Source organism: Eurytemora carolleeae, unplaced genomic scaffold (assembly GCF_000591075.1).
Source record: "Eurytemora carolleeae unplaced genomic scaffold, Eaff_2.0 scaffold1102, whole genome shotgun sequence".
Classification (NCBI taxonomy): domain Eukaryota; kingdom Metazoa; phylum Arthropoda; class Copepoda; order Calanoida; family Temoridae; genus Eurytemora; species Eurytemora carolleeae.
In genome coordinates, this window is record NW_019397205.1 from 113426 (window position 1) to 128201 (window position 14776).

Sequence of the window (14776 nt, forward strand, 5' to 3'; positions counted from 1 at the left end):
ATTTCAATGAACATGAGACACAGCAATTGTGCAGTGTAAAGAAAACCTTTTCACTTTATATGTAATAAACGATTTAATATGTTACTCGTATAACTACATTGCTTTGTAACAACTTGAAATATACTTCATTATTGCTCCAATGTTGTTTTCCTTTTCCACAGTTTTCTGGTTCTCACTCTGTAGCATAGAAGCCAGGTTGGAACAAAAAAGTCAGACGGGCACACCATGACCGCCATGACAGCCAAGTAATTTTGTGTATTTCAGAATTCTAGATAAAATGAAGTACATGAGTTCTAGAGGAGCAGAGAAAGGTTTATCCTTTCAAAAAGTTCTCTTCTCAGGCTATGCAAAGGTAATTAAAGAAAAGTTCAAAATTTTGTACAACTAGGATTATTTTTTTGTAAACGATTTTTTGATTGTGAAATATATCTAAAATTTTTAAAAATTGGATCCATCTATGATATTTTCTACATTTTCTACATTTAAAATAAAAAAATTCTGAAACAAGGATGGAGGTTTGTATTTCCCTGAGAGTGTCCCTGCTCTACCCCCAGGACTGATCAGCTCCTGGTCTACTCTATCCTACCCTGATCTAGTTAAACAAATTATGAAACTATTCATCCATCAAGACGAGATTCCGTCGCTGGAGTTAGGTAATCTATTTATTTACTTTGTTGTCTGGGTGTCTGCCTGTTTGTTTGTATGTGTCCAATAAACGTAAAAACGGCTAAACGGATCGGGCCAAATATTTTTTGTGGGACCTCACATCACCCCATGGAAGGTTTATGGATGATCAAATTTTCAAAAATTTGCCTCTAACAAAAATTAGATTTTTTACTCTGAAGCTTAAATCCACAAGTTACTTTGATTGAGGTACCAACATTGAAAATATCAGCTATAAAAACAAAGATATCTCATTCATTCTTGATCAGGATAGGTTAAGAAGGTACTGTTGTGAATCAGGCATGACTCCTTTTTATTAAAAAGAGCCATTACAGATCCTTTTATCATAAAAATACTTCCGGGGTTGAACAGCAATTTGCTTGAAACTAGCATTCACGGAAATCAATGAAAAAGTACCAAAAAGAGAAGGATTTCTATAAAAATTCTTATTATATATGTATGGAGATATTTTATTCAACTTTTATGTCAAGATAAAACCAAGCCCTTTATTCCACCTTTCCAATATATTAAAGTATGAAAGTAATTTATGCATATTTGGGTTAAATCGTTAATATAATTGATATATGTAATATTATTGTCTTCGCTTTTAATTTAGTAAGAAATTTTGTAGCTCGTAATCTAGTATCCATGGATTTTTTGTAAGAAGGTTGGAGCTATTTAATGCGAATCTTCTAAGGACTGAATCGTATCTATTGTCGTCCAAGTGATTTTCCCCCTGGATATCTCTTTAAGTTACTGAGAGATTGAAAACTATGAGTTTGCTATTTTAAACAGATTTAGCAATAAATCAATAAATATAAAAGTTAAAACGTTGTCTTGTCATACTCAACTCATGTACATTTGAATCTGAGCTGAACCAGGTAAAATTTACAATCACTATAGCAGCAATTTTGCGTGTTGTATGTTAAGTTCCACTTTCAACCTCTGGACATTTTTGCAGTTACATAAATTACAAAGTCCTTCTACTTTACAATTCGTCATCGTATACAATTGAGACAACTTTCTATCTTCATTTTGATTTCTACCAATCTTTCAAACAGCAGAGACACAAAAAGTTGTCAATTAACAGCTTCTCTTTGTTTACTTGTCACCTTGTGATTTGAAAAATGCAAGTTAGGAATCAAAGCATTATAAATAAAATTAATAAAAATCGTCTTCATTGTAATAATATAATCGCTGATCACTTTAATTACTGTCCCTTTATACTGTATATGTAATGTGTTTAGATAAGCTGATTGAGAATGCCTTCATTAGTTTCCGGGATCCCACAACTCCAATACAGATTGCTAGATTGAAAAATAATATTGCTGTCGCAGAACTCTTTCATGGACCAACTCTAGCCTTTAAGGTAATGGCCAATCTTACTTGATGACTTGGTGATTAGTCTCTTTTCTACCATACCTTTGAGCTCGAATTTTGAACAAAAAATGGCTTTTTCTCCGGCCACAGTTGTCTTTGAAAAGTAAGACTAATACCAATCAACAGCAAATAGGCTGTTTAGTTTACCCTGAAAATACCCAAATAACTGAATGGTCCCTTTAAAGGGACTGTAAGCATATTCCAGGCAAAGATAGCGTTGGTCGATAAATGACAGAACCCTTGAAACCTTAATCTGATCAAAAGCTTGAAATTTAACGTCGTTTTTCTTACTCGAAAAACGTGTTTAAAGTTCTCCAGTGTCACCTATAAGAAAGAAATGCACACTTTTGCAGAGAAATCACAAATAAGAAAACAAAAATTTTAAATAAACAAAATCTAATGTCTAATGCATACTAGATGAGATAAAGCTTTAAGGGTACCGTTATACATCTTAGCAAATAATCCTTACAGTCCCTTTAATATACTTCTTTAGTTAAGAATGTTATGGAATTGATTCAAAATAATTTAAAGTTTAAAATTTTGTAGACATTTATCTAAGTATAGTTATGCAATTGATGTCAGATTATCAGGACTGGAAGATAATGCATCAAACACGATTAGAGAAAATAACAATTTGCAAATAATTTAATTGAAACTCTTTGAAGCACAAATTTTTGCTTTTGGTTTCTTTTATCGTGTGTGTTAAACATTATTATTAAACACAGATGAGGGGGAGGGGTTATGTTGTAAAGATTGAAATTGATTTTAAAATAATATTTTGTAGTCCAACGGATTAAGTTAAATCTTTTAGGATATATCTAAGGATCCAAAAATAAATCGATTAGAGGTTATTTGCTCAAATCAGTAATCAAAAATATCAAAATATACCTAAAGCCTATGAGAGATAACAGCAGAGCTTCAAATTATTTAAAATATAAAGTTTGGACAAAGTTAACGAATTTTAATTCAAAAATATAATTGCAAAGTCTAAAAATGGGCCGAATCAAGTTTGTGAACTAATGTCCCTAGAATTTGAACCCTTGTTTTCAGGACCTTGCCTTATGTGTGGTTGGTCAGCTTTATGAATATTTCCTAGCTAGGTAATTATCTTCCTTCTTAGTTGGAATATATCACCACATTTCCACCAACATTACCAACCTATGATTTCCCCAACAGAGGGACGTTAAGATACTCAATGTACCTTGGGTCAATCAGGTAAAATAACCACCTGTTCTGCAAAGTTTTTGTGAATAATTTAATTAGGTTTTTCTTTATCTTATTTTTGAACTTTGTGTACTTTCAGGATTATTATTTTCTTTCGTTTTGTTTTTTCTAAAAAAAACTTGTGCCCCGTTTCAAGATGATGATTTATCTAGGCTAGGACAGATAGAGATGGGCTGTTGGGCTTTTTTCAATTCGTTGGTTTATTGTTCGTTTACGACACATTTGTTTTTAAAAAAATTGAATTTGTTCTTTTTCAGAGGTATCGTTCATTTTCCTTATATTTTGTTCTTTTTCTAACTGAGATCGTTTAATTGAAGTATTCTTCAGTTCCTTAGTTCGTATGAAAAATCATTATTTCAAAAAGTTCCTTAGAAAAATCAGTTTGTTCAGTGTGATTTAGAAGTTGTTTGTTTTAATGGTCTGACTTATCCATAAATTGCAAATGATTGATAACGAATTTAAATTTTTCATTTTAGCTATTTTAGCTTGTTTTAACCCTAAACAGGCTGGGTAGTTTGTTTTAACCCTAAACAGGCTGGGTAGTTTGTTTGTCCTAGCACTCTCATTTTTGTCACTATCACCATGAAATTTTGTGACTTTTAATAAATAGTAATTTAAAGAAACTTTTGTCAAGAAAATATTTTTTTTTAATTTATAGGGAAAAAATTCAGTCTGTGAAAACAACTTTTTATGACTAAAGCTACAGATCTAAAATCTATATTTTTGAAAAGCCCTTGAAAAATGCATGTAGAAACATGTGTCACGCTATTTTTTACATTTTTTTACCCTTTTTTTAGGCATTTTTTGTAAGGAATTTTTGTCCACCCTCCCTAGCACCCAAACTATTAAAGTTATCGGTCTAATTTTTTTTTTTTGAGCTGGCCATCAAAAATTGGGCTATGAACATGCATTTCAACCCTATACCTATTTTTTTAGGGGGGGGGGGGGCTCCAAACGCCCCCCCTGGCTATACATAGATTCAGACCCCCCAGCCTATATAGGGTTAAAGAAAAATATAGTTTTTGAAAAATATCCATATTTTCATAGAAACGATATATATTATATAATTATGAATAATGATATCAAAGATAAATTTACACTCAACTGAAGTATTAATTAAAGCTTTTTTGATGAAGTGTTTTAGTTATAAGGGCAAAAGTGAGATTTTAAAGTATTTTTTATATGGGTGCCCCCCCTCAGGGGGGGGGGGCACGCGTAGGGAGAGGCCGCTCCCCACGTACGCCCCTGTAATCTTGGGTAGAATTAAACAAACTCATTGCTGTTCAGGTCAAGTTTGTTCAGAAACTTAAGCTTTTTGTAAACAAAGATATGGAAGTGTACATCCTTAAAACCTTTCTTGGTGTAAACAAAATCAGCACTGTTCAGAGTTCTCAGAGTTCGTATAAATTTTACTTTTCTGTGTACAAACCATTTCTTGAAATGAGAAAAAATTGTACACAATAACCTAATTTTGATAAAAAAAAGATTTAGCAGAAAGGAAAAGTGTTTATTTTATTTTTTGTGTCATTCTAGAAAGCGTTCCATTTATTGACAAAGAACCAAATATTAGTTTTATTTATTTATTATTTATTCCATTAAGGTGTCAGGTCACTCTTATAAACTACATATAGAGGGGGGTTCTACCTATGAAAAAGTTTATAAAATAATTAAATTATAATTAGATATCTTTTACATTACTATTTCAAGTAGTTCCATACACAAAATTAGGAGTAACAGTGTTGATGACTGTTAACTAATTAACTATAAATTAGGGTTACAATTGGTCTAAAGGGCATTTTATTATTTTATTTCTAATTATTCAGCAACGGGCCTAAAACTAGACATTTTGAAAACGTTTTACAACTTACATGAATCATATCTTAACCCTTGTATGGCAAGCACAGCGAGGGGGGGGGGGTACATTTAAACTTAGCTCTATTTATCACATATCTTCATGTTTGTTTTCTAAGTCTTATAAACTAATATGTAATGATTAAAATGATTTCCTTGATGATTTTTAAAATACAAAAAAAGAAATGTTGAAAATACAAAAAAAGAAATGAAATTTCATTTCCAAGACGGAACATTAAATTTTTCTATTAAAAATATAAACTAATTTTGATTTAACAGATTTAAACTAATTTAGAGCGCAGAAGCATATGACTGTTCTGATTGGAACATCTGGCGATACAGGTAGTGCAGCTATCAGTGCAGTACGAGGCCTGGAGTGGGTCGATGTTGTTGTTCTTCTACCCAAGGTGTGTTCTGCACTTCTCTGTGTCAATTAAAGTGCCATTTAGAAAAAAAATTATTTAAAATTTGATTATAGAATGTTAAAACTTTTTATTGTAATTTTCTGTGGAATTTTTTATTTTTTACACTTGCTGAGAACATCTGTTTCATCAAACGTCCAAAATGTTAAAATTTCTTTTTCCAACATGATCAAACTTGCGAAATTCTGGCAATTTTAAAATTCGATATGCACGCTCTGAAGATTTTTAGCACATGCTTCTGACAAGAAAATCAGACTTTGCTTTCCTAAACTTGAGTTTAATTCTAGGGTCGATGTACCATGATCCAGGAACTACAAATGACCACAGTTCTTGAGGATAATGTTCACAACTTTTGTGTAGACGGAACCTCTGATGATCTTGATGTTCCAATCAAAGCTGTGTTTGCTGATGCTGATTATGTGGAGAAACATAATCTTTGTTCTATCAATAGGAAAACAAGCTCAGATATACACTTTTTGTTTACTTTTAGTTAGATTTCAGATATTTTGCACTGAAAACTAGAAAGTTAAATCTAAATCACTTTTACGACTAACTGTGACCTAGTAACGCATTTAGTATTTATTTTAAGTAGTTGTATATCAAAAGTCAATTTAAAGATTTAACTCTTATGTACAATTTTCTTCAGTTTCATGTGTTTGAACATTGTGGTTCAGTAAACTCCAGTTCATCCACTGTTAACTCAGGTTCATTCACTGTAAACTCTGGTTCATTCACTGTAAACTCCGGTTCACTGTAAACTCCGGTTTGTTCACTGTAAACTCCGGTTCATCCACTGTAAACTCCGGTTATTTCACGGTAAACTCTGGTTCACTGTAAACCCCGGTTCATCCACTGTAAACTCCAGTTCATCCACTGTAAACTCTGGTTCATCCACTGTTAACTCCGGTTCATTCATTGTAAATTCTGGTTCATTCTCTGTAAACTCTGGTTCACTGTAAACTCTGGTTCATCCACTGTAAACTCTGGTTCATCCACTGTAAACTCCGGTTATTTCACTGTAAACTCCAGTTATTTCACTGTAAACTCAGGTTCATTCACTGTAAACTCCGATTCATTCACTGTAAACTCTGGTTCATTCACTGTAAACTCCAGTTCATTCACTGTAAACTCCGGTTCATTCACTGTAAACTCTGGTTCATTCACTGTAAACTCCAGTTCATCCTCTGTAAAATCCGGTTATTTCACTGTAAACTCCGGTTATTTCACTGTAAACTCTGGTTATTTCACTGTAAACTCTGGTTCATTCACTGTAAACTCCGGTTCATTCACTGCAAACTCCGGTTCATCCACTGTAAACTCTGCTTCATCCATTGTAAACTCCGGTTATTTCACTGTAAACTCCGGTTAATTCACTGTAAACTCCGGTTCATTCACTGTTAACTCCCTGTTCATTCACTGTAAACTCTGGTTCATCCACTGTAAACTCCGGTTATTTCACTGTAAACTCCGGTTATTTCACTGTAAACTCAGGTTCATTCACTGTAAACTCCGGTTCATTCACTGTAAACTCTGGTTCATTCACTGTAAACTCTGGTTCATTCACTGTAAACTCCAGTTCATTCACTGTAAACTCTGGTTCATTCACTGTAAACTCCGGTTCATTCACTGTAAACTCTGGTTCATTCACTGTAAACTCCAGTTCATTCACTGTAAACTGCGGTTCATCCACTGTAAACTCCGGTTCATTCACTGCAAACTATTGTTAAATAACGACGACGAAAAATAAAGTAAAAATTACATAGTAAACTAATTAGATGGTTTCTCAAAAGAAATTGTTAATAAATCAACGCTGGAATCAATTATTTCGTTTTTATCATTATTATGAATTTCTTATTTTCTATGAATTTGTTCGCAGATTTCTAAAAATTCTTCAAATGTCGTCTTTTCAAAAATAATTCTAGAAACTGCAGAAAATCTTTGTGAATAATGAGAAAATAGAAACTAATGATTGAACAAGATTACGTATTTTCGATGATAAGATTAATTTTTTTTTCTGAACCTGTTCCTAAACAACTATTTAGTTTACTGTAGAATTTTGTTTACATTTTTTGTCGTCGTTATTTAATATTTTAAAAAACAATTCTGAAAACGTATCCAACCAAAAGTACGATTTTGAACGCCGACTCAAACTCAGGATATACAGATCTTTAAAAAGTTTTATATGTCTCAAATAAATTCTGAAGAATTTGTCTACAATATTGCATACTCAGTTCAACTACCTTACATAGCCAGTCTGTCCTTTTAAACAAAATTACAAAAAATATGATTTTAACATTATCTTGAAAATAATAATATTTATTCATTTTCTTTATATATGAATATACGTAATGTCTCCATACATAATTTTCTGACAAGAACTTGGAAGACAAAACAGTCTAATACACCACTCTTTATTTAATATTTTCTTTATCATTTATTTTTATGAAAAAGTAACAATTGTTATATTTGGAAATTATACAGGGGAATTGTCTGTTCAATGTATGGTCTTTGTCCTTATTATCTTTAAATTTAATAATTTGATATTGAATTTTGAACATTTTGGACACATTTTGTTTGATATTAAATGTTTTAAATGGGATACTAAATAATTTTCCCAAAATAATCAGCGCGGAATAAAGAATTTTTTTTTGGGACATACACCGAGTAAAGAATTTAACTATTATAAGTACGTCTAACCCTTTGAAGAACATCTTTGTACTTTAGTTTTAATGTGGAAAGATGAAAATAAAATATTAAGAAGAAATTCATTACAGAACGTTTTAACTGAACATTTACCTGTAATAAATCATGCTTTATTCTCGTAAATATATATTATTACATGATATATATATATATTATTACTATAATTTATGATTTACAACTATTAATGGTTTTTACAAGGTATAAAACTATAATAAATTGCAATACTGCAGATACACCACAACTTATCTCTATAACAGTTTAACAAGATACAATATCTTTCAACAAAAAAAACTTTTTTCTATTTTATTTTATTTTATCTGATTCAGAAGATTATGCGCAAAAATGCAATTTATGAAAAAGTTAAAAGGCTTCAATGAAAAACAATAATACACAAGAAAAAGACACAAAAATTAATTTTATTTTATAAAAAAGATTGCAACTATTACAGTATCAAATTCATCTTTAAACCCAGTTACAGTATGTATCTTTTAATACTAGTTGTTCCATCCAGTTCTGTTAGGTGGGCAGTGAAGAGCTAACCCAGCACGTTTTATGCACAATATTTAGCCTGGCAAGATCACAGAGTTCTATTTCATAGTTTTCTGGTCCCGTTTTACTAGCTTGTCTAATGCTTGCCGTTTAGTATAAACTGGGCACGGATCTTGGTTCAGATCAGGAAAGATTAACAATTTTTCATTGATTTCTCCAGCACTATGTTTTAGTCATTTTATATTTTTAAATATAGAAAAAATGCACCAAAAGCTTAATTGAGGACGTGCATCAAGTAAAACCTAATGTACTGCATTGTTAAACCAATTGTACTGCAGTCACTACTTCTACTGTTACTACCAGATGGTTGAGAAACCAGGAGATAGGGTGGAGATCATTATTCCAACTGGAGCTTGTGGAAATATTGCAGGTTTTTATTTTAAAGAAAAACTATAAATAGGGTTTGGAGATATTTTAGTCGAAAAAGGATTACAAGAAATGCAGCTGCTAGAAAAGTTTACACTTACGGCCATTTTGTTTAATAAATGTATATTCATTTGTGATTTCAATATGAAACGGTGGTTTCAACAAATACCGATTAAAAAAAATAATATTAAAAAATAATATTTTTAATTGGCTCAGATTAAATTTTATTTGTTTTTAGCTAAACCATCATACAATATGTGTTTTATTTTTTTACTAATATTCATTTTTGTTCCCAATAGCTGCGTTTCTACCAAGCAATCATATCTGCAGAAAAAAAAATGATGAAATATATTGTATAAGCCCTCCCTGTATGCGGACTCATAATTCAAAATATTCAACATAGAAATATTTGAGAATATAAATCTCAATGTTATTCACTGAACTGTCATAGATCGTTATTCCTTTTACAACTATAAAAGACAGTGTACAGAATACCTTCATTTTTGACATTTTTTTTACACAGGGGCCTTATTAAGGGTTGAACAAAGTGTGAAAAATAACCCCCCCTCCTCCTCCAGGCCAGTAGATCTTGTTTCTGAAGCTCTACCCCCNGGGTATCTTCCTAGTCCAGAACAACTAGGGTTAAATATTGTATTATTAGCTGGATATGTTGCTCGGGAGATGGGGTTACCAGTAGATCTTGTTGCTGCATCCCCCCCTACCTTTGGGTATCTTCCTTGTCCAGAACAAATAGGGTTAAATATTTTATTATTAGCTCAATATGTTGCTTGGGAGATGGTGTTACGAGTAGATCTTGTTGCTGCATCCCCCCCTACCTTTGAGTATCGTCCCTGTCCAGAAGAAATAGGGTTAATATTGTATTATTAGCTGGATATGTTGCTCGGGAGATGGGGTTGCCAGTAGATCTGGTTGCCGCAGTTACTCCTAATGATATAGTTCACAGAACTCTACAGACTGGAGATTTTTCACTCAGGTTTCATTAGCTTATTAAAGCAAACATAACAATATTGTTTTTGTTTTAAAGTTTTAAAATATTTTATTAAAATTGTGCACAAACTCTCAAATAGTTGTCACAGAAGTGTTTATCATTTAGCAAACCGAAAACTAGATAAATGTTTAGCAAATTGCATCTGACTAACTGTCTTGAATTTAAAAGATAAAAAAAATTAAAAATAGATTTACACTTGCAGTTTACCATGAAAATAACAAATGATATTAAACTAATTGTGGACTCTAATCCCTAAAGTTTAATTTTTAGAACATTACTCTCTTATTAAATATAATTAACATAAGTAAATTCTCTCAGCAAGACCGAATTTCTTTTTCAATTTATAAAAAAATAGATTTTTATTTTTACCTGTTTATTGTTGTAGTGAGGAGGTCCTGCAGTCCTGGGCAACAGCTATGGATATTCAGGTATATGATGGGTCGTACATAATTAGGTAAAAAAAAGATTTTTTCATACCTTGTGAATCCCAATATTTGGATTTTTTAAGATCCGGCCAAATTTTTTATGTTTCTTTTTCATTTAGCATTATTCAGAGGAAGATTTTACTATGTTTATTGAGTAAAAACCAAACCAGAATTAACATTAGATTGTGGAACTACATATATGAATCAGAAAGTTAAGGAGAAGAATAATTTATTTCGTTCTAAGTTGACAATCAAAACTACTCTACCCTTCTATTTATTTTTACTCCCGCTCCCATCTCCCCCCTCCCTTCTCCCCCAAGATAAGTGAAAATTATAAATTAAGAATAAAAATCAGGATGACATTTTTCTTTTTAAAAATAAACTGAAATGTTTTTACTTTGATATGAAAATGTATTTAATTAAAATTATATTGAACTCAATTAATCTCATTTTATCATTCTTTGAAAGAAGTGCTTTGGGGTGAATTTTGTAGTTTATACAATTTAAAATAATAAAAACTTTTATTTAAAAAGTTTTTCATCTCTTATATTTATTTTAAACTAAGTCCTCTGAAAAGTTTTCAAGTTTGGGCAGATATGTCTGAACTTATTTTCTTTAATACTTTTCAAATCCATCCAAGGGAGTGCTCTTCAATTTGAAAAGGAGGCTTTAAACAAATGAAATCAAATTCTTTGTTGCTCTATAAAGCTTTTTGTTAAACCGGTGGGGACAGTGCTGTGTTGGGAGGTGTATACCCATGCTGTTTTTATTTTTGTTAAACCAGTGGGGACAGTGCCGTGTTGGGAGGAGTATACCCATACTGTTTTTATTTTTGTTAATCAGTGGTGACAGTGCCGTGTTGGGAGGAGTATACCCATACTGTTTTTATTTTTGTTAAACCAGTGGGGACAGTGCTGTGTTGGGAGGAGTATACCCATTCTGTTTTTATTTTTGTTAAACCAGCGGGACAGTGCTGTGTTGGGAGGAGTAAACCCATACTGTTTTTATTTTTGTTAAACCAGTGGGGACAGTGCTGTGTTGGGAGGGGTATGCACATACTGTTTTTATTTTTGAAACAATCACATTACCCCCTCCTACGGCCTTTTCAGGGTTATGAAATATCCAGATTCAATAAAAGTACAGAACCTTATATATGCAATGTTATTTGTCCTATAACCCTACTATTTAAAATCTATAAATTTTCTCTTTCAAACAGCATTTAAAGTATAATTTAGATTTGAAGAAAATCTTAAACATATAAAATATCCATTAAATTTGTTCAATCCATTTAATCCCCAGAAATCCTTTCTATCCTGTTAAATTCCTTTCAGCGTGCTAATCCATGCAATTCAATGGATTTCCATGGTTTGCTGAAATATTCTTAGTTCTCACAATTCATCATAGAAATTAGAATTAGGTTTAGAACGGACCAAATCTTAGACAAGTAATATATAATGGACCACATATTAATTTAGGTATAGAACTGACCATTTCTTAGGTATAGAACAAATTACATCCTAAATTAGGCAAAGCACAAACTATGTCTTAGATTAGGTAAAAGTAAAGTAAAGTAAAAAATTATTTATTTATGAAATATAACAAAAACATACAAAATAAAGTGTTTCAGGAGAAAATATTTAAAAATTTCCAAAAGTAGAGGTTGTGGGAATATTTCCCCCCAATTCTAAAAAACTATAAAAATAGAAATAAAAGGAAAAGGAAAGGATAAGGTTAAGGAAAGTTACATATTTATTGTCTACACTATATTTAAATTAGTGGTGGATTGTTAGTATTTTTCGACGATGAACTAATAACTTTTAGAAATAAAAATTATAGATTTATTTGTAATGTTAAAAAAAGTAAAAAAAAAGCTTAATGGAGCTTTATAGAAAAAAACCATGTCATGGTAGGGACAATGTTTCAGATTAGTTCTAAAATGGCAGCTTCCTTATAGAACTGAGCAAGTCTTAGATTAGGTATTGAACAGACCACATCATAGGTTGGGTATAGAACAAACCATAGAATAAGGTACAGAAGGGAAATGTTTCAGATTAGTTCTCAAATGTCTATAGGATTTGGTAGAGAAAAGACCATTTCTTAGATAAGCTATAGATGAATCACGTCTATAGAATTTATAAAACGAACTATTTCTCATATAAGTTTTTCTCATTAAAATTAGGTATAAAGTTGGCAAGGTCTAAAAACTAGGTAAAGAACAGAACAGAGTCCCTAATTTTTTAATAATATAATAGTATTATGTGTTTTTACTAATTCAACTAAAAATATTAATCTTTTTATTTAAATTTGTTTTAATACAACTATTCCAGGTTCCATATAATGTGGAGAGAATGATACTAATGGCTTCTGGGCTTGACACCTCTAGGTCTAGTTTTACACAAAACCATAAGAACAATTTATTATTCGTTTTGTTAACGATGTAAAAAAATCAGAATACAAAACGATCGTTTATGAAAAATATCGTTTTTGAAAGGGATGAAACAAGTTATGAAAGTTTTTAGAAGAATGTTAGTTAGTATTGAAAAATCCAAAACAAACAATAATTTTTCCGATCATTTTTTATAACGATGCCAAGACCTACATATATGAGTTAAACACGGTGATCAAAGTTCTAATAAGAGCCTTGAGATTGGTTTTAATTAGAACATTGAGATAGGTTATCATTAGACACTTGAGAAAGGTTTCAATAAAAAACTTGAGATAGGTACAATAGGAACCTTGAGATAGGTTTCAATAAGAACCTTGAGATAGGTTTCAATGAAAACCTTGAGATAGGTTTTAATGGGAACCTTAAGATAAGTTTCAATAAGAACCTTGAGAAAGGTTTTGATGAGAACTTTGATTGATGTTTCAATTAGAACCTTGAGTTAGGTTTTAATAATAACTTTGATTGAGGTTTCAATTAGAAACCTTCAGTTAGGTTTCAAAAAAACCTTGATTAAGGTTTCATTAACAACCTTGAAATAGGTTTCATTAAGAACCTTGAAATAGGTTTAATAAGAACCTTAAGATAGGATTCAATAAGAACCTTGAGATAGGTTTCAATAAGAACCTTGAGTTAGTTTTTAATAAAAACCTTAAGTTAGGTTTCAAAAAGAACCTTACGTGCGGTTTCATTTAGAACTTTGAGTAAGGCTTCAAAAAGAGTCATGAGTGAGGTTTTGTTTTTTTTTCGACCAAATCAAGGGCGAGGGAATTTAGAACGTGACGATTCAGTCGCGCAACAGGTTTAACCTTGAATTAGGTTTTAATACGAACTTTGAGTGATTTTTCTTCAAGAACCTTGAGATAGGTTTTAAGAACTTTGAGTTAGTTTTCAATAAAAACTTGAGTTAGGTTTCAAAAAGAACCTTGAGTAAGGTTTCAATAAGAGCCATATGTGAGGTTTCAATAAAACCTTGAGTTTGGTTTCAATAAGAACCTTGAGTGAGGTTTTAATTCGAACTTTGAGTGAGGCTTCTTTGAGAACCTTGGCTTCAATACGACTACTATTCTGGTTCTTATGTGAACCTAAGTTTGATTTTCTTTAAAAGTTTTGATCCCTGGATTGGAAATTTCCGACCCTTTTCTTATTTATAATTCATGAAGTCGTCTTGTTAAGAGAATTGCATCTTGATTTTATACTAAAGTTAGATAAACTGAAGAATGTTAAAGTTAAGAACAATTGTTAAACTTTACTTGAAATGCATTATATTGAATGTGAGTGCATGAGTGAACCCAAATATAAGTTATTTCATCAAATAAAGATCTATGACACTCACAACTAAATCTTATTCAAAACAATCTGAAATCAGAATGTAAAATCAGTATACAATAAGATAATTTTACAGCTAAATGAATAAATCTAATAACTTTTAGAAAACTCTTATTTTCTAATTCCCTTATCCTTAACACCTGATGATGTAAACCTTTAATGCTTTAAACTTTAACTATTTGTGTTAGCAGAATTCTTAGTTTGAAATATCAAAGGTCTACGACATCTGTTTGCTTAGATATAAAGATTCGAGAAATAGATTTTGTTGTGACTAGTTCCTCAGTAGAATAAGACAGAAAGACATTTTTAAAATTATTTTGTTGGTGAACGTAAAACTATTTCAGAGTTTGTGAACTGATGAAAATATTCGAAGAATCCCATCAGGGAAGGATAATAAGATTTACTTTACCCA

At 31.2% G+C, this 14776-nt stretch overlaps 1 protein-coding gene across 1 annotated transcript in view; it reads left to right on the forward strand.

The window, feature by feature from the left end:
* The first annotated feature begins 240 nt into the window (after positions 1–240).
* LOC111712720 (threonine synthase-like 2) overlaps positions 241–14776 on the forward strand; it is a 20298-nt gene continuing 5762 nt past the window's right edge. Inside the window, exons 1-12 of the mRNA XM_023487421.1 lie at positions 241–352; positions 509–653; positions 1911–2032; positions 3094–3143; positions 5414–5525; positions 5828–5991; positions 8887–8919; positions 9071–9162; positions 10047–10152; positions 10553–10595; positions 12920–12975; positions 14709–14748. Of these exons, the coding sequence (XP_023343189.1) occupies positions 278–352; positions 509–653; positions 1911–2032; positions 3094–3143; positions 5414–5525; positions 5828–5991; positions 8887–8919; positions 9071–9162; positions 10047–10152; positions 10553–10595; positions 12920–12975; positions 14709–14748 (1038 nt within the window). The 5' untranslated portion in view covers positions 241–277. The remainder of the gene's footprint in view (positions 353–508; positions 654–1910; positions 2033–3093; positions 3144–5413; positions 5526–5827; positions 5992–8886; positions 8920–9070; positions 9163–10046; positions 10153–10552; positions 10596–12919; positions 12976–14708; positions 14749–14776) is intronic.